The following is a 21,702-nucleotide window of genomic DNA, read 5'->3' as shown; positions in this document are numbered from 1 at the left end:
AGAGCATTAGCTCTTGAAACCCACACTGTTTCTAAACTCTCCATACCTTTAGAGGCATCATACCTAAAATATAAAAAAACATATAATCCATTAAGTGATGTAAAACCAGCGGTTGCCAGGCAAGATATGAAGTTATGGTCTGAAATGCGCGAATATCAAAATAGACTAAGATATTTGGGATATAAACATATATTTTAAGTTTCATCAAAATCACCTTGGTATTACATACTTTTGCACAATTTGCGTACAGGAAGCGGCCATTTTGTCAGGCAGTTTTGGTCTGATTTTCACAATCATCAGGGTGTAAAGATGTAATATTTAAACAGACAAAAATTGTGACTTACAGAGAGGTTCCAAAACCTTCTTATTATACATACTTTTACACTACTTGCGTTCAAGCAGTGGGCATTTTCTCAACCTCATTTGTCATTAGGGTGTAACGGTGATACATTTAAACGTTATTATAAATATAAATATTTCAAAGAAACACAATTGTTTATGTATATATTATAGCCGTTTTTACGAGAAACTGATTATGGCTAATCGATATGCAAATTCATTTCAAACACATTTACTGCAAATATTTATCCTAATCGGTTTCACCTAATTGTCGTATTTACCATGACCTTTTGCCAAATCGATTATGCAAATTTTCCAACTTGCTCGCCTGTCGGAATGATGATTCAATTTCCAAGATGGTGTCCGCCACAAGCGACACGACCGACCAGTTTAAGCTGTTTGAAAACGTATCATGTATATTGAGTTAGTCGCTCAGTCCTAAGGTAGAGGATTTTAAGGGCTTTTCATACAAAATTAAGCAGTTTTATTCTCTAAAATATAATTGAGATTGGCCCTTTAAAATACCTATATCACATTTTATTCAAAAGTTTATTGTTTTACCTTTTTTCTTTCATTCTACCAGCATCTATAACATATACTATATCATCTATAGTAATAGATGTTTCTGCTATATTAGTAGCTATAACTATCTTAGTAACACCCTCCTTTGGACGACTGAAACAAGGAAAATAAATCAATTATGCAATGCTAAAAATACGCAAATCAAAACTAATGTTGAATTTTACAATGATTAATCAACACCCAGCGGTCCCAGCTGATTTGTCACAGTATGGAACTATAACAGGTATTGTATCTCAACAATTTACATTTGAGAGAATATCTGAAACAACACTTACACAAAAACAGAGTTTTGATCTTCACTTGATAATGTAGAATGAAGTGGTATTATCTTAAATCTGTGAAAACAAAAACAAACAAAAATCAAATAATGATGCATCAAACTACAAAAAATAAAATAAGTTTTTATGTATGCAATGAGAAAGACGTTGAAGTAGTTCCCATGAAGTAGTTTTTGTTGGTTTAACAAAATGGAAAATGTGAGATAAACCTAGGTCCAGAAACAAAGCATACGTGTATATAAGAGATTTAATATTGAACTCCTGTCTGCAATATCACCCTCATTGGAAGTTGATATATACAAGCCAGGAGGAAGTAGAAGAAGAACTTGTGTATGTAACATTACGTACACTTTAAGAAACAGCACATGGACGACAACGGATTAAATTCATAATATAAAGTTATAATATAAAACTAAATTGAATTTTATTAAGCATACCTGTTTTTATTTCTAAAACCAAATTCTGGATTTCCTTGTAACAGTTCATATAAGACAGTAATCTCAGCAAATCCTGGCAAAAAGATTAAAATAGCCCCTGGAGGATGCTTAAATAAAAGTGTAATAATATAGGATGTTAGCGGAAATTGGACTTGCTTTTACAAGAGACAAATGGATATTTTTTGCAATATTTAAAGCATAATATTTAAGCTTATGCCAGCCAGAATAATTTGTTGTCAATAATCAACAGTTATAGCTTCATAACTTGCAATGTTCTTGAATAATTGCCATTGCTTATCACTAGATGACATACGCCCACATGCGTATTCAAACAGTTGTTTAAATCGGGATAAAAGCTAAAACACGATTTTTCGTACAATCAAGGGCCATAATTCAGGCAGTTACAATCCGATATACGTGAATATCGAAAGGTACCAAACATGACATTCAAGTTGCATCAAAATCTGATCAAAATTGTGTCCTCTAGAGGGTCCACAACCTTGATATACCATATTTTTACATTCTGTGTATACGAGGAGCGTCCAATTTGTCCAGCAGTTTTGGTCCAACTTTCATGAAATTCGAACTCAACCATCATTACAGTGTAACAGTGATATATTCGAACAGTTTTTTAAATTAGATGATAACTGTGACCTCTAGAGGGACGACAAGCAAAAAATGTAAATGAAATGAAATGAAATGGAGTTTAACGTCCTACTGTTCTGCTCCTAACCTGGGCTAATGAAGACGGGCATACGCCATACAGTGTGCTATGAGGGAAATTTTGCCAGGCCAAGGGATCTTTTACGTGTACGCCACCTCGGTTTTTCGTCCCATCCGAACGACTAGACAGCTTTCCTTGTCAGCCCCTCCGTCCTGCATCACTGACAAGGGAGAACCACGCCGGAAAATCTGGATGAACTTTCTCGGCCAATGCAGGGATCGAACACCCGACCTCCAGGCTAGCGTCTTACCCACTTAGCCACGTGATCCCCAGCAAAAAATGTGATTTTTCGTACAATCAAGGACCATAATTCAGGAAGTTACGATCCAATATCTACGCAAATATCGAAAGGAACCAAGATTTTTGGGTTATAAACATGCATTTCAAGTTTCATCAAAAACGTGATTTTTCGTACAATCAGGGTGATAATCCATGAAGTTTCGATCCGATACATGCCAATATCGAAAGGAACCGAGATCTTTTGTCAAAATCGGATAAGAAAGGTGACCTGTAGAGTGCCTACAAACAATTGTGGATGGACGTCCGAACTGGTAAGGGGCGGCGACAATAATATACGTCCACATGAAAATGTGGGTGTATAAAAAATTTGTAGATGTTCATATAATAGTATGTTTAACAACATACCAATAAAAGCAATGGTCAGTACTATATAAAATATAATATCATTTAATATAATAATACCTGATGTTTACCACCTATTATCCATTCTAACAATTCAACTATCAGTTCATAATTTGTCTTTTCTAGATCCATCATAGCTAGGGTTCTCAATGTCTTTTTTCCATATTCTAAAAGAATTTCCATTAAATAAATGATCACAATACACAGAAGATTCTATAGCCCATTTAAATTTAATATTTACATCTAGCATAATATACAAGTACGTTAATAAAACCATGTAGAATTTATATCCCAAGAGTAGAAAACAATGTATACTTTTAGGTATTTGAGACAAAGACTGTTCCACAAATATTTTACAATCTGTTATTTCTAGTACACTTACCACAATATCTGACAAACAGTTCTTTAACAGTGAGATTCTGATCTTGTTTTCTTTCATTAGGTGGATCATCGTTACTTAATAAACTCAGTGACTTCAATTGATCATCAATATCCTCTAAATACTGAGGCATGTTACGACTCTTAGTTTGCGGATAAGCATTTGACTGTTGTAAAGATCTTGAATAAGGTGAGGCATCTTCCATAATATACCTGAAGTTCACATCATATAAATATAAATAGATTAAAGAAACAAAGCTAAGTGAGAGAATACCTCTCTTGTCATATAAAATTGTTTGTTTTAGACAAATCCCAATTATTTCGGAATTGTTATATAAAATCAACAAATTTTGTATTTGTTTACATATTTTGAATAAAAAAACAACCTAAGCCTTGGAAGAGTTTTTTTCCATGCTTGTACTTAACCAAGTATTTGCACTGCCTAATGAAACCAGCAGTTGACAGGCATGATACACCCACATTTTGCAAGAGATGGATGGAAAACAATCTAGAAAAAAACCTGTGATTTTTCGTACAACCAAGGGCCATAATCCAGGAAGTTAAAGTGTGAAATGCACGAATATCGAAAGGAACTGAGATCTTTGGGATATAACATATATTTTATGTTTTATCCAAATCGGACAACAATCTTCATATTACATACTTTTACACTATTTGCTTCAAGCAGCGTCCATTTTGTCAACTTAAACCAAAATCTGGGTATGATGACGGTGATATATTTAAACTGTTTTTAAATCAGATAAAAATTGTGACCTCTAGAGGATTAACAAGCTAAAACTGTGATTTTTGGTACCATCAGGGGCCATAATCCAGGAAGTTATCGTCTGATATGTGTGAATATCCAAAGGAATTGAGATCTTTGGGATATAAACATATAATTTTATTTTTATCAAAATCGGATAAAAATTGTGACCTCTAGAGGGTCCACAACCTCGATATTGCATACTTTTACACTATTTGTGTTCAAGCAGCGGCCATTTTGTTGGGCAGTTTTTGGTCCGATTTTTACGAAATTCAAACTCGGGGTGTAACGATGAAGTAATTTTTAAAAACAGCAACTATTTTTAAAATCTGATCAAAAATTGTGAATTCTAAAGGGTCCACATGCTAATATCATGACTTTTTCGTACAATCAGGGGCCATAATCCAGGAAGTTATAGCCCATTCTGTGCAAATATTGAAAAGAATCAATATCTTTGGGTTATAAACATACATTTTAAGTTTCATCTAAGTCGAATAAAAATTGTGACCTCTAGAGTGTCCACATGCTAAAAATGTGATTTTTCATACAATCAGGAGCCCATAATCCATGAAGTTACGGTTCAATACACGGCAATCTCGAAGGAAACCAAGATCTTTTCAAGTTCCGTCAAAATCGGATAAAAATTTTGACCCCTCGAGGGTACACAAACAAATTGTGTACGGACTGACAGACATCCAGATGGACGTCCGGACGGAGGACAAGGGTGACGACAATATACGTCATATGAAAATGTGGGCGTAAAATAAAACTCAATATACTTTGCATAAACATTTTGAAATGATGGGGTGGGATACCACAATATTTGTTATGACTTACCCTGTAGATTCGATGGCATCCTCTAAGAAAAACTGTTCCACTGGAAACGTTTTTCCTATAAAGAATAACAATTTAAATATAATCTCACGGCATGTATCTAATGCATATACAGTGGACTGTATATCCGATATCGTACAGGATCGTTCAAATGTGCCGCATTAGGCAGCATGTCGGAATACTCAATATTGGAAGTATTATTCTACCTTCGAATGTACCTTAGGTATAATCTTCTTCAGTTGTATGCATTTGGTTGCAAAACTTTAATATTTACGTTGCTATGCTATAGTGCTCGCATTTTTATCTCACAATGATCGGTGGGGTAATGCTTTAAAAAAAAAAACCAAAACGGTTTCATCACAATTAAAAATGTATTCAGGAGAATACCCTTCAATAAAAGACAGAATGCGCATGCAGCATTATTCAACAGTACTAAGATCAACATTCGCACTTTCGCTACTAGTTTTAAAGGTTCATTCAACAAACCTCAGCAGACTTCATAGAATTGGTCGAGGTGTGCCAAATGTTTAAAGGCTTTGATGTTGAAACCATTTGTGCGACATTATGTTGATATCAAGGCAATCAACAAAGACCGATATGAGTATTTAATTAATCTCACCGATGATTGGGGATTGCTTGTCAATCTTTTGTAAGTGAACACCGACGGATTGAAGGCCGCATTATACATGGTTAATTCAATGCAAATCGTGTGACGGGACTGCTGATTAATGTCATAATTCATAATATTCAAAATATGGATTACTCAAAACTTTTCTAGTTGAAATTATAAAGAAATAAATCGGGATATGAAAATGATGACAGATTTCACAGAATGCCGTAGTGTTCAGATGTCAGAAGTGACAGAGTCCACTGTATAAGGGCTTGTAAAAAAAATCTTCAGTGATATAATTTATTATTTTTTCTAACCTTGGCCATTTCATATCAAAGTGGGTTGTTGGATGGCCGAATAGTTAGCGTGTGTGCGTTGTATCATAAGATCTGTGGTGTGGTTTCAATTCCCCGGTAGTACGTGGCAGGGAGTAGGGTCGCCTGTCCAACCTCATGGGTTTTCTACAGGTCCTCCGATTTACTCCCACTACTAAAGACACCCCTACGCGCAATTGAATTATTGAAAAAAAAGCTGAACCATGTTAGTCCCGAGAATGACCTAATTTGTGTCGAGTGGACGTTAAACCCCATTTCTCTCTCTATCTCATATCAAAATGTTTTACTTTCTGTGATGGATTTTTAAATGAGAGACAGCAACATGTTGGTTTTTGTTTCCATAATTTCTGATACACATAAAGAGAAAAGAGATGGGGTATAATATCTACTCGACATAAACTATGTCATTTCGGGACTTACACATGGTTCATTTTTATTTCAATGATTCAATTGCGTATATGGGTTTTTACCAATGGGAGGAAACAGGCAGACCCAGAGAAAACCCACAAGGTTAGATAGACAACCCTATTTTTTGTCTTGTACAAGCGGGGAATAGAAACCATGCAACTTCACTCACTGACAGACCCTATGATCTAAAGTGTACACATTAAACAATTCAGCCACCCCCACTGGTTAATAATTAAAGAGACACATGCACAAGTAATATTTCAATTACAAACCTGGTATTTCAACAGTAGGACAACAACCAAAATATCGAGAAAAAAGATCAGCATTTAAAGTGGCACTCATCAGTATTACTTTAAGGTCAGTTCTTGTAACTAAAAGATCTCTCAGAATCATCATTAAGAAGTCACTGAAAGAAAAATTATAACATTTCATTTGGATACACTCTGCAACAGTTTTAAAACAAAATAGGAAATTTGTATTCATGAGATTTATTGTCTTAACAGAAGTTTGATTTAATCTGATTTATTAATTGAAATTAATGCCACTATCAGAAAAGCTCTCTGCAGATTACTATGGCTGTCTATAATTTTTCACAATTGTTTAGCACAGATGTCTACTTAGTGGTATCGTTCTGTTTTTTGGGTGGAGTATCTGGGACCTGTGTAGATTCATTCGAAGGTTTAGTTGTTGGTCGCTTTTGCCAATATAGTATTCCCCACATCCCGTGCAAAGTAACAAGTAAAAACATGCTTATATAGTTTTGAAGTTCATGTTTTGTTTAACACTAAATACTTGTTTATTTGACATGGAGAACGTTGAGCCTTCCATGATGTCTTTACATAATCCACACCGTTTATCACCACATTTTGATACGCATGAATTTTCTGTAATTTCATTTCACTTGACTCAATGATCGACTTTATGATCTAAAGCTAAAGCACACACATTAAACCATCCCCCCATCTGTGCCAAAGTGTATATAAGTACAGTACTTTTATATAACAAGCCAACAGTGAGGCTGATGTCCCCCGCCGAAATCCCAAAATAAATAGATGACACATATTCATTAATCGCACATTTATTTTTTTTCAAAAGTATCAAGCAATCAAACAAATTATCACCTATACACTAAGTTTGATCACTCTCTATCATATAGAATCAAAGTTATCGATCCTTAGCCTAAGCAGAAAATTCTCATTAACAAACTTAGTCAAGGTAATGATATAACGAATCTATACTCAGAGTTTCATCACTCTCACTTAATTAAAACCAAAGTTATCAACCAATCAGATTGCTTATCTCTGCTGACCGTAAGCAGACAAGCTTTATCATCGAACTCCATCAAGACATTCACCTAATGAATGCCTACACCAAGTATGAACATTCTTCCTCAATTAGAAGGAGAGTTGTGTTCCAAAGTCTCGACCAATCAAATTGCTTATCGCTCTGCTTACCCATAAGCAGAAAATGCTTATTTATGGAACTTACTCAAGGTATTGATGAGATAAACCTATACACTAAGTGTCCCCACTCTCACTTAATTAGAACTAAAGTTATCGTGTCCCAAAGCATCGACCAATCAAATTGCTTATCTCTGCTTACCATTAGCAGAAAATGCTCATCTTCGAACTCTATCAAGGCATTCACCTAATAAACACCTACACCAAGTTTGAACATTCTAGCTCAATTAGAAGGAGAGTTAATGTGTTCCAAAGTCTCACCCAATCAAATTGCTTATCGCTCTGCTTACCCATAAGCAGAAAATGCTTATTATCGAACTTAGTCAAGGTATTGATGTAATAAAACTATACACCAAGTTTCATCACTCTCACTTAATTAGAACTCAAGTTATCGTGTCTCAAAGCATCAACCAATCAAATTGCTTATCGCTGCTTACCCTAAGCAGAAAATGCTCATCTTCGAACTCCATCAAGGCATTGACCTAATAAACACCTACACCAAGTTTGAACATTCTAGCCCAATTAGAACAAGGCATTGACCTAATCAACACATACACCAAGTTTGAACATTCTAGCCCAATTAGGAAGAGAGTTATCGTGTCCCAAAGCATCAACCAATCAAATTGCTTATCTCTGCTTACCCTAAGCGGAAAATGCTCATCTTCGAACTCCATCAAGGCATTGACCTAATAAACACCTACACCAAGTTTGAACATTCTAGCCCAATTAGAACAAGGCATTGACCTAATCAACACATACACCAAGTTTGAACATTCTAGCGCAATTAGGAAGAGAGTTATCGTGTCCAAAAGCATCAACCAATCAAATTGCTTATCTCTGCTTACCCTAAGCGGAAAATGCTCATCTTCGAACTCCATCAAGGCATTGACCTAATAAACACATACACCAAGTTTGAACATTCTAGCTCAATTAGGAAGAGAGTTATTGTGTCCCAAAAAGTGTGACGGACAGACAGACGGACAGACAGACAGACGGACGAACCCATTTTAATAGTCCCCTGCTTTCTTCGAAAGGCGGGGGACAAATATAAAAGAATTCCAGTATCATTAGGTTTTAGTCTGACAAATAGTACAATAAATACCTTTCTTCAGTCCGTTCATGAACTTCATCAATAATAAGATGTGAAACACCATGTAACATAGGATCACCTTCTAAACGTCTTAATATAATACCAGTTGTACAAAATAATAAACGTGTTGAAGCAGACTGAAAAATAATAATATATACAAACAGAAGCCAATTAATCTACGCAATTAAACACATCAATTAGACCTGTAATTAATCTACGCAATTAAACACATCAATTAGACCTGTAATTAATCTACGCAATTAAACACATCAATTAGGCCTGTAATGGTTGCTTGTCAAATGCTTTGTCATTGCATTGGATGAAAATGAAATTACTTTGTTAAATTTTAAAGTTCATCTATCTAAACTTTATGTATACTTTAATAGTGAAATTTTGTGATTAAAATGAGATGGAAGTATAGATGTATTTATCCAATGACCAAACCAATAAACCCAAGTTTACTGGGTAATTCAAATAACTTGTCTCTTCAAAATAGACAGATTTTCATTTATTACCAGTAATAATTTGATAAATTTAAAATCAATTTTAGATAAAAAAAATTTCAAATACTTGCTTTATAACTAATAAATTTGACTTGTTATGTAAAATTTACCTGAATATTCTCCAGTCTGATTTGATAACCAACTAATTTACCAATCTTATCAACTTGTTCTTGTGCTACACGTTGAGCTACAGCAATGGCTGATATTCTACGAGGTTGTGTACAGATGATATTACACATCTTATTCTTTCCGCTGCTTAAGTATGATTCTAGAATAAACTGTGGCACTTGGGTTGTCTTACCACACCTAAAAATATCAAATATATTGTAGTAACAAGTTAAGCTTATCTCATGTATCTTCAAATTTCACAATTATAATAATGTTTTCGTTAATCTATGATTACTGGCAAAATCATCTATCTCAGGTGTCCTATTTTGGCTTAGTATCCATTTTAGCTCAATATATTTTGATTGGCAGTGAAATTGACCAGTTGAAGACCTTACCCATCAGTCAATTTACATATCATAAAATTAGAATTTCAAAGAATTTAACCATGTAACACAACTGATTCATAGTTTATATGTGTAAAAAGACTTAAAATTATATGAAAACATTAGAATAATGCTAACAATTGTCATATTCAGTGGAAAAAAAAATATCTTGCTAATCTGAGGTAAACCAAATACATGAAGAATTGACTGGCTTGAAAAACTTTGAAGTTGATACGAAATCAGGGAACCAAACTGAATTGCAACTGATAGCAAGATAGCATTTCACTGTAGTCTCATGCATAAACAACTCGCTAATTCGGGTACGAAGTAAAACTTGTGATGCCGTCATCGGACGTGAATAACAGAAATCTTGATTTTAAAATATGTTTAATTTATATTCTTTGATTATGATTTAAAGGGACTATCCCCAAAATATATTTATTGAATCAAACAGGTTATATAGAAACCCTTCTCCCAGGAATGTACAATCATCTAAAGCTACAGGGTACTTTTTACCAGAAATACAAACTTTTATTTTTTATGTTTTTGGTATACTCACCCTGTCATACCACTTATGACGGTGACTTGATTGTCTTCTAATGTCTTTAATATTTCTTCCTTCATATCCCATGCTGGTAATCCAGATCGTGATGTTTGACGATCTTTATAACCCTTTGAATCCTTGAAACGAAATCAGTATTTAACAATGAAAATCAATCTTAAAATCAATCAATAAAAAAAGCTTATATGATTTTGATAAGAAATTATATAATACTATAGGGGTTATTTCAGTTCTATGAAAGGTGCCCTGTTTAATATATTGAAGCTGTTAAACAAATGGTTGACATCGAGAAAAATGGGCTAAGTAGGTATTTTTGCAAGATTCAAGTTTCTTAGACTAACACACAGACACTTCCTGCCACCATCAATTGCTGAAAGTAGGGCAGTATCGTCCAGTCATCTCTGCACAGATTAATCCAATTAAATAGAATAATGTTGATGTAAAACGGTGCCCATATGAAACACTTATGGGTAATTGTCCCGCCCTAATAGCTGACGCTTCAGACATCATTTAGTCTACTCAGAAGGATGTTCCCACAGCTTCCTTGGCTGAGAGGCTGGGAAACAGACATCATTTAATCATCTAGAGATCCTAGGAGAGACATTGTTCGGAGTTCCTAGGGGAACATCATACCTGCAGCCTCTTCAATAGAGGTGGGATTGGCTCTTGCCACAGAACACCCGCTAAGTGATAGAAAACTTATATTTAGCTTATATTTAATGCCATAGCTATGTGTGTAGTTTCCTGTATGTAGTAACCCTTTGCATTATGGATGTTATAAAGATATAAAAACAGTAAACCAACAAAGTATTCCAGAGGCAATTGATATACAGCGTGAAAATCCTGACTAGACAAGTGTCACCCTAGTGTCATGGGCCTTTTTCGGGAAGTTCCTGATTAGATAGTCAACCTCTGTCCCTGTAGTGTCACATCAATGTTTTCTAGAGATCCATGAACAGGATAGTGTCACATCATATAATAGTTTTTAGTGCCATGACAAAGGATAGTCATGATGTGACCCTGCCTGTAGTGTTACAATTAGATATAGCATGCCAATATTATCCTGGTTACTGGTAATTCATATAATGTACGAAAAGTTTACAAACATTATTTATTCTGATTCAAGATATCGTCAATCAATTTATATGAAGCTTTGTTATTTTAAATTAACTTGAAAACCACATATAAGCAATTTTTTCTATTTTGTATTAAGTACGGTACAATAAAAGAAATTTTACTAACCAGTTTCCGAACAAAATCATCTTTTAATCTTTTGTTGAATGGAGAGTTTTCAATTTGACTAGCCATTCTTGTATTTTTCCTACCATATTTTTCACTGGGTTTTGGGTCATTATCAGATTTTTTCTTATTTTGAGAAAATCTTTCTTCATCTCTATCTACCATTCTCAACATGGCCGCTTTTCCATTCTCAATCATTTTGTCATCATCAGGTTTAATTTGTGGTATTGATACCCGTTCCATTTTCTCGTTAGTTTCTTCTCTCGCTTGAAATTGTTTCATTGAAATAATCGGTTTGGGTAGGCTACATGCAGACGGCGGTCGTTGTAAAATTTCAATCAATGTTCCTGTATTATCTTCTTCTAATAGACTAGCTATACTAAACACAACAGGACTATGAAATTCAGATAACGATTTGGCTTCATGAAATAAATATTGACTAATATTTAAGGCACCATGTTGGGGGAAATAGTCTAATATTGATGAAAATATAACTAATGGGGGTTCTTCGGGATATTTATTTCCATTTATAAATCTTATTTCTAACTGAAATGGACACTTAGGCGATTCAGCTTCACGTAATGGTTCTGCTATAGCTTCTACGGTATTAGGATTTTCTTTCAGGGCATGTTTAAATTTGCATTTACTTCCAAACCGACATCCCACTTTACTGGAGAAATATTTACACAAAGGTCTTTTATCTGTATCCACTTTTACCTTGGATCCTCGCGAATGACTCTTTAATTCAAATGTTGGTTTGGAAAGTTCTGCTAAATGGGGAAGCTCCAGATTTAGAATCCATATTTTATTGGACAATCTCTCCTCAAATCTATCATCAAATATACCTTGTAGTACCATCATTTCCTCTGATCTGGCATCTAAAATCTCTTGTGTTAATTGTTCACCTGACTGACTAGGATTATATTCTAAATCAAAACATTCACATAATAAGAAATCTAAAGCTGCTCCAATATCATCGTTATATAACTGTAAGGCATCCTGACATCTTGATTTATGAAAACCACATCTAAAAAATACATAAAGCAAAATTAGTCATGAGCATTTTTATATGATTCCCTGTTATATGTATTGGACATACCTATGGTGATAACATCACAGAGGCAAAAACTTATATACGTCTGTATCATTCTGTAAGACAGGGGTCCGGAAGATGTCAATATGTATTTAATACAACAAGCATTACTTTTTTTGAAGGGCTTCTTCCAATTTAACAACAGAAGTTGCAGGGGGTTTTCTATCACAATTTTCTAATCATTTTCATGTGATCAAAGAGAGAGAGAGAGAAATGGGGTTTAACGTCCACTCGACAAAAACTAGGTCATTTTGGGACTAACATATAATTTAATTTTATTTCAATAATTAGCTTGCGCGTAGGGGTCTTTAGCAGTGGGAGGAAACCGGAGGACCCGGAGAAAACCCACGAGGTTGGACAGGCAACCCTACTCCTTGTCACATACAACGGGGGATTCGAAACCACGCCAATTGACTCAATGACAGGCAGTATGATACAGCACGCACGTGCTAACCATTCGGCCATCCAACCCCCCCTTCATGTCATCAAGAACATTGATTTATATTATTGCTAATTAATGGATAACTACTTAAAGATACTTTCCTGTGTACAAACTGTGTGATCTGATGACATATTTGGACTAAAAATATATTCAAACTACTTAATCTATCAAACATGTGCTTCAAATCCCTCTCAAACCTTTGTATACATGGGGAGATTCCTCAAGCTATAAATAAACGGATGTTTGAGGCCATGTCTGTCACCTAGCTTTTACCATACATATTGAGGCCTAAGTAAATTCTTAATTATTTTCTGTCAATTTCTTTTTCCATCGTTTAATTGCAGAGTCTTTTGTACGTTGACACATCTCAATGTTTCCAAAACCTCCTACCCATACGATCAAGAAATAACAACTGCTCCCTCAGTCAAGCTAGCACACAATAAGCTGGCAGACAACAGTCAGGTTGCCTGTTAGTGATACCCTGATATTTTTGTCCAGTGCTTGTCCCATGGGTGTTTTTCAGGTAATCCAGTATTTTTCTAGTAAGACCAAATTTGCCATACTTTTATTGGAAATAACCACCTGATAAATACTTTCGAGACAATGTATCTAAAGAATAGAAATATGTATTGAATGCATGTTGGGCTTTATTATTAGCATACCTCATTAATCGTTGTATTGCAAATTGATTATTCATAGTTTTATATTGTAATTTAGGTATTTCTTCAGCATCCATTTCAGCGTAACTTGTAGTATCTTCTATAACCAAATTTTTATCTGTTACCCAGTACTGTTTATCATCATGTCTATTATTATAATAACTTTCATCTTCTTCTTCATCATCATCATCTTCTTCATCTTCTAATTCATAATCTTGATCACTAGAAGAGAAATAAATATCTTACAAAAATATATTAAATTAATGGTGTTTAAAGTCCTACATTCCTGCACCGACTGGGATAATAAAGATGGGCATTCGCCATACAGTGTGCTATGAGATAAATTTGGACCAGGCAGCGCTGCTCCGGCCTACTCTTATTTCGAATTCGAATTTTAACTGTCAAGGATTCTTTTTATGTGCACACAGGGCCTTGGTTTTTTGAACCATCAGAACAACTAGTCACTGCCCTTGTCCAATCCTTAGTCCTGCACCACTGATGAGGGGGAATAACGCAAGAAAGTCCCAAGGAATTTTCTCAGCCATCACCGCGATTGAACCCAAAACCTCACTGAGCCACTGCAGCTCCCTCAAACAAGTGAAAGGTAATATCTTGACGGTGGGAAGATGACTATGGAAACCTTATTTCTAAAAAAGCAATTTTCCACATCTTATAAATATAATTTGACTTACCCGTAAACATCATCATCTTTTCCATTCTGATCATCATCACCAAATGAATCTATAGTTTCATAGTCACCTCTTCTAATAGCAAATAAAACATCTCGTACCATATCCTGATTTTCATTACTCATATACAGATGTTGCATCTGAACACGACTATCACCACCTTTTCCCCTGTAAATAAATACATGGACCTGTATTACATTTAATTCTAAATCTTTGAAATAATATGATGACCACATAATATTATTTTATTTGTTCTGATTTTGATATGTTCTTATAATGTATTCCAATCTACAAAACCAATAATATTTTCATGATGTACATTAGAGAAGCATAGTTGAAATGTTATACAGTGATATAACAGTAATTGTATTCCATAGAATGGTATCTTGTGTATTTGATAGTACATTAGTACATCAATTTACATAACACAAACATAATTTAAAGATATTCATATAAAAAGATATGTTCCCTCAAGGTTAAATAGGTCATCTCGTATAATGTAAAAACTTATTTTTAACTAAAAGCACCTATTATATCATTTATCCTAGAAAAATAAAATCATAGATAGACTGAGTTGTTATTATATTAGCAAGCATACAATAAACAAAATAACAAAGAAATCAAGACATGTCAATCCCAAGTTTGGCAAATAACTATTCATCATTAGCACATCAAGTAGTGCATAGCCATTGACCACAAAATTTTTTTGGCTTACTGTTGTGTTGCATCAGTATTTTTAGATTTGAAATTGAGCAGGGTTTCCCATTCACAGCCCACAAGATATCATGTTTTTAGTAATATATATAGTTTTCTAATTATATTTTTCAATCAATGGTAATGTATTTAGGCTCTCGACATGTATTTAGGCTCTCGACTGTTGTGAAAATATAGTTTTATATTAACTGATTATTGAAAATATCAAAAATCAGGTGTTGAAAAAATACCACTAATCAGTACCTTGAAGATGAGAAATCATTGCTTGATGAACCACCATATCTATTCCCTTCGTTTCCACCTCTTCCACGGTCATTACCTCTACCTCCCCCCCTCCCTCGATCTGCTCCTCTACCCCTATCACTTCCTCCTCTACCTCTATCACTTCCTCCTCTCCCTCTATCACTTCCTCCTCTCCCTCTATCACTTCCTCCTCTCCCTCTATCACCCCTTCCTCTTCCTCTGAATCCTCCCCGAGCTTGACCTTTATTCCCAGGTTTCTTTGGTTTCGGACCAGCTGGCATAAATGCAAAATCCCCATCATCATAATCTACAAAACCACCTCCACCATGGTGCTTTCCAGTAGAACTATTTGGCCGGTTTCTTCTCATTCTTAATTAACAGTATTAGGGAAACTGAAAAGTCAAAAGTTTGTTATTATTAATACATTTTATTTAAAGATACATTATGGGAGATTTTTTATAGAGAGTTGGCCATTCTTGCTATAACAGTTCAAAAGTAGATGATGAAAGAAGAATATATTGAAAATTCAGTCAAATTACTTTATTCTGAACATAGTTATCATCGTTGTAATATTTGCCTAGAAATGGTAGCAAATTGTGTCTTCACCTTCGCTGATCGTTTGATTGACAGGCGTTAACTCCACCTACATATCTCGATTATCAAGTAAAGCTTTCAATGGCATACCGAAATGCTTTACAGCGGCCTCGCTAAGTACACTCTATCATTTAGCCTCGATCTAACTGACGTATTTTCATCAGGTTACCCCTTATTTGATTTAATCAATTAGTGAAATCCTATTTAAATCCGAGCTGTAGCCGAGCCATCTGTGGGTCTACAGAGTTGATTTTGGTCTTGTTGTTTAAATAAAGATCTAATTTATAATTTCTATAACATCTGAAGCCTAAATTAAGACTTGCAATAATCAGATTTAGCTCTTGCATAATGCATGTTTAATATACTATTCTTTAATTTCTGAATCTTCAATTTTTGAACGCAGGGTAAAACACTGACATTATCATACTAAATGCACCATGTCCGCTATATGATCAACCAATCTAAAATGTTATCGCTTTTAGTAACAAATCGGTCATAAAATAATGATTAACGTTCTCTTAAGACTACCAAGACGGCAATCTCTAGTGTCTGGTTAAACTTATTCCAGTCTGCACCGATTGTATTCATTGCGCATATGCCATATGCTCTCCAAATAAGAATATGGCGTCACCGCTTGACATAAATTGTGGAATATGTCTAGCCGCGTTCTTCGAGTCCCTTCAATGTTACAAACACATTAAGGTACACCAAGTGACCAATAGTAAAATGTTTATTTTGATTTAAATATTGGATATCATCCTTTCCCGGTAAGATCACAACATCAATGACAATGTTGATCTAAATTGATAATTCGTGTTTTCAATGTAGAAAACTTTGTATGATATTGAGTTAGAGACTTAGCTACCTTAGTTTTTAAGACGAAATTAATTAGAACACACCGGACTGGTAACAGTAATAATAACAACACAATTCGATAACCACGTCACACACGTGCCCCTTTTGTTGTTCAATCTGCCAATGATTCATTGTAATCATACATCGTTACAATGCATTTTTTAATAGAGGAGCAAATTATGCCAATGGTGGGAAAAACGTCGGTTAATTATAAAGTGTCTTACTTACATCTCATCAAAAGACAAGTTTGACTTTATGAACATTTGGCAGATTCATCTTCCAACCTACAGGCTACGATGAAAGTAAAAGTAGAGAAGAAATCCAGCAAATTAATCTAAAACGAATGAGAAGAAAATAACTAGGTCAAATGATAAACTAAAATTTGATATCAATCTTAGTATTTATTGAGACGAAAACTTCAATATTAGTATTTATTGAGACGAAAACTAAATTCGCAAACTACCATGGCAGTGATTTTTATTATAAATTTAATAAAATATGATTACCAAATAATTTATTAGATTTATTTTGTTTTTGAGTTGGTGCATTTTGTGTTTTAATAATGAATATTCTATTCCGCTATCATTATTCGTTTCGTTTTTTGTACAATTATTATATTTTATTTTCACAACTTGACCTCATTAAATTCTAATGTTCATTCTTTTTAGTCTTCTGTACGGTCCAAATCAAATAGTCAGTCGAATAAACCAGTCGATGGCTTATTAAAATTTTGGAATAGTTTGAAATAAATATAAGTTAAAGAAAAAACGCACTAATTCCAATATCGTTTATCATTGTTTTTGTCTGTTTTTTATGTTCCCTCATGTTCCAATTTGATTGTTCAAATTAAAACCTTAAGGTGTTATCTTAGTTATTGCCACCGCTGCTTAATAAAGTCATGCTTTACTTTTTCCCTCGTCATATAATATATTGAGCGACAAGTTTATTTGACTGGATTATTCGACTGGTTTATTCGACTGAACTACTGATGTTATCGACTTAACTATTTGACTGATTTATCGACTGGACGCGGCTATATGAAAATGTTATATATCACATCCCCCCCCCCCCGCCCCCCTCCACCCCACCTACCCCACCCTACCCCTTTCTAAGGTCATATATAGGGACTATTCTTTTCGAGGTGGGGGGGGGGCGAAAATATTAGTAGGCCTATCCACTTATATACATGTATCACTAAGACAGGTGAAGACCTAGCCCCCCCTCCCCCGGCCCCTGACAATGCCCCGACTCCTTCAGCTATGGCTAAGCATCGCCTAAATACCTTTATTATCAAACTACTTTTGACCGCAACATAGGACTTGATACTAATATCGGCCCTCGCCTCAAAAAGAATAGAGTATAGGCCTATATGACCGAAGAAAAGGGGGCTGTGTATAAGGGGCGTATGTACTTAAGTAGATACTAATATTTCTCCCCCCCCCCTCCCCTCAACTCGAAAAGAATAGAGTCCCTATATATGATATGAACAAAGGGGATGCGATGGGGGTGGGCCGGAGGGAGCGTGTGGGGATGGGGTATTGGAAAACTGGGGCACATTGAACATATGGGTACATTGAACCACCATGGATATATCCTTTATAAATAATACTAGGCAACCCAAGACGACACAGAAGTGAGATAACTTCTTAGACCTATTTCCCCGTCAATAAGCAGTAGCAACATGCTGTCAATTATTTTTTAGGCAATGAGTTTTTCAAAAGAGCTCTTAAAAGTGAAAATGCACTACTTCCACTTATCATTTTCCATACTTGTTAACTGTTTAGACTAGGAAATTCTTGTACTTAAAATCAGTTCATATATGTCTAATCTACAATCCAGATAAACAGGGGCTTGATCCATAGAGGGCATATTGAATTTTTTTTAAATTTTGATCATGAAACTGTGATGGGGCAGATTGAACCAATGTCAATGGGGTACTTTGAACCATGGTTCAATGTACCCCAGTGCATTATAGACTATATATCATTTGATAATTTGTTCAGCCTAGGAAATTCTTGTACTTACAATCAGTTCATATCTACAATCCAGATAAATAAGGGCTTGATCCATTTTGAATTTTTTAAAATTTTGATCATAAAACTGTGATGTGGCAGTTTGAATTGAACCACTGTCAATGGGGTACGTTGAACCACTGGTTCAATATACCCCAGTGCATTATAGTTTATATATCATTTGATAATTTGTAATATCTTTGAAAATAAAAACAATATTAGAATATCAATTGATCCAACTCTGTAGGCCTGTCATGTAAAAGGAATTAAAACTTCATGGGAGCAGTGTTCGAAACTTGGCTGTGACATACAGGGGCGCAATGGGTCTCCCTGACTAAGAGTCGCTTGTCAGCAAATCAGGCTGTCAAAATTTAGACAGAATATTGGACAAATGTTGGTTTGATTCACTGCAAAAGTTGACTGGGATCCCACTATCCCACCAAACTGCCATTAAGTGCAATTTACAGCGACTTGTAGGAGCCTAGGGAATCCGGACTCCTGCTTGTATCGATCGTTGCACGGATGTCAAAATCTGTGGATATTTGTTCTTAACTAAACATTGATTGTTTGCAGATTCATTAGATCACTACGAAACAAGTGACTAGGTTTGTGATCCAAATCAAGATCTACATGTATGTTTAACATGGAATTTTTACCACTGTTCAATGTGCCTCATTATGTGGTTAAACCTGGCCCGACTATTTTTGTACAGCTGGGTACATTGAACCATTACGGTCAAGTGGATTAAAATGTGTTTTTTAAAAAAAGTTAAAAATTAATTGAATTGAATCTGATACACAATAGCAACTATGTTATGTCTTCAAACAATACAATTAAGTAAAGAGATCTTCTAATAAAAACATTTGATATGGAAGGAGGACAACCATGTATGTGAAAAAAACTGGTTCAATGTGCCCCGGTCTCCCCCTTTGACATTTTCATCGCTCGGGAGGGAAGGGGGAAGGGGTGGGGGAGGTCTTCGCCAGTCTTAAGTGATACATGTACTTAAGTAGATACTAATATTTTCACACACACCCCCCCACCTCGAAAAGAATAGAGTCCCTATATATGATATGAACAGAGAAGAGGGATGCTATGGGGCTGTGGCGATTAGGGAGCGTGTGGGATGGGGTATTTGACATTTTCATGTGGCCTCGTCCAGTCGATAAAATCAGTCAATTAGTTCAGTCTATAACATCAGTCAAATAGTTCAGTCGAATAATCCAGTCGAATAAACGAGTCGCTCAATATTTAAGCAGCGGTGGTAGTGGACTAAGATAATATAGAGTTGCAAATTATGCTCGTAGCCATAGCTGGAAGAGTCGGGGGCATGGGGTAGGGGCCGGGGGCTTCCCAATTAGTTTCAAGTTCGATTTTACGTGAAAAGGTAGTTTGATAATTAGGATATTCAGGCGATAGTTAAGCCATAACTGAAGGAGCCAGTAGCTAGGGAGGGAAGGTGGAGGGGTGGGGCAGGTCTTCACCAGTCCTTAGTGATACATGTACTTAAGTAGATACTAATATTTTCGCCCCCCCCCCACCTCGAGAAGAATAGAGTCCCTATATATAATATGAACGTAGAAGGGGGATGCGAAGGGGGTTGGGCGGGAGGGGCGTGTGAGGATGAGGTATTTGACATTTTCATGTGGCCAAGTCTAGTCGATAAAATCAGTCAATTAGTTCAGTTGATAACATCAGTCGAATAATTCAGTCGAAAAGTTCAGTCAAATACTTCAGTCGAATACTTCAGTCGAATATAATCTTTAAGAGGCATTTAGTAACTGGGTAGAGCAATACACAAAAAACACATACTTATGGAAAAACAGCTACTTATTTATTTGGGCGACGTTTCGAAGAGTATTCTCTCAACGTTATCAAGCTAATACAGTAATACAAGAATAATGAGATCAATATATACAGAAAACTGTAACAACAATTCATGAAACCATACAGGACAACAACAAGATCAAAGGGGTTTATTCTACAAAAACTAATTAAGTGTGAAGAGTAGCCATTGAGTATAGTTAAGCAATTAGGTAGCTATGATGATAGATACAATACTACCGACAGAATGGGATAGTACCTACAATACAATTATGATATACCATGGTTTGTTTAGATAATGGTAATTAACTTTATATGTCTGTGTGATTAAATGTACAATTAGACTAGAGTAACCCATATGTGTAATAATTCTAAGAAATAGAGTGGATATAACTGATAAATTGATAATAATATTAGAAAAATGAAAAATAATAAAACTCATAAAAATTCACACCGGACTGGTAACAGTAATAATAACAACACAATTCGATAACCACGTCACACACGTGCCCCTTTTGTTGTTCAATCTGCCAATGATTCATTGTAATCATACATCGTTACAATGCATTTTTTAATAGAGGAGCAAATTATGCCAATGGTGGGAAAAACGTCGGTTAATTATAAAGTGTCTTACTTACATCTCATCAAAAGACAAGTTTGACTTTATGAACATTTGGCAGATTCATCTTCCAACCTACAGGCTACGATGAAAGTAAAAGTAGAGAAGAAATCCAGCAAATTAATCTAAAACGAATGAGAAGAAAATAACTAGGTCAAATGATAAACTAAAATTTGATATCAATCTTAGTATTTATTGAGACGAAAACTTCAATATTAGTATTTATTGAGACGAAAACTAAATTCGCAAACTACCATGGCAGTGATTTTTATTATAAATTTAA

The 21,702-nt window shown here is 35.0% G+C and overlaps 1 protein-coding gene across 1 annotated transcript; it reads right to left on the bottom strand.

Moving 5' to 3' along the window:
* Nucleotides 1–6,594: 6,594 nt before the first annotated feature.
* On the bottom strand, nucleotides 6,595–17,293 carry LOC126822028 (putative ATP-dependent RNA helicase DHX57). Its single transcript, XM_050550745.2, has 9 exons — nucleotides 17,193–17,293; nucleotides 15,516–15,907; nucleotides 14,562–14,726; nucleotides 13,873–14,091; nucleotides 11,679–12,702; nucleotides 10,434–10,555; nucleotides 9,494–9,689; nucleotides 8,893–9,017; nucleotides 6,595–6,736 (listed from the first exon to the last, which is right to left on the bottom strand). The coding sequence occupies exons 2-9, from the start codon at nucleotides 15,881–15,883 to the stop codon at nucleotides 6,595–6,597; spliced, it is 2,361 nt and encodes a 786-aa protein (XP_050406702.2). The 5' UTR covers nucleotides 15,884–15,907; nucleotides 17,193–17,293.
* Between the last annotated feature and the right edge of the window lie 4,409 nt (nucleotides 17,294–21,702).

This window comes from Patella vulgata, chromosome 5 (assembly GCF_932274485.2).
Source record: "Patella vulgata chromosome 5, xgPatVulg1.2, whole genome shotgun sequence".
NCBI lineage: Eukaryota > Metazoa > Mollusca > Gastropoda > Patellidae > Patella > Patella vulgata.
This window is presented reverse-complemented; position numbering and strand designations above follow the sequence as displayed.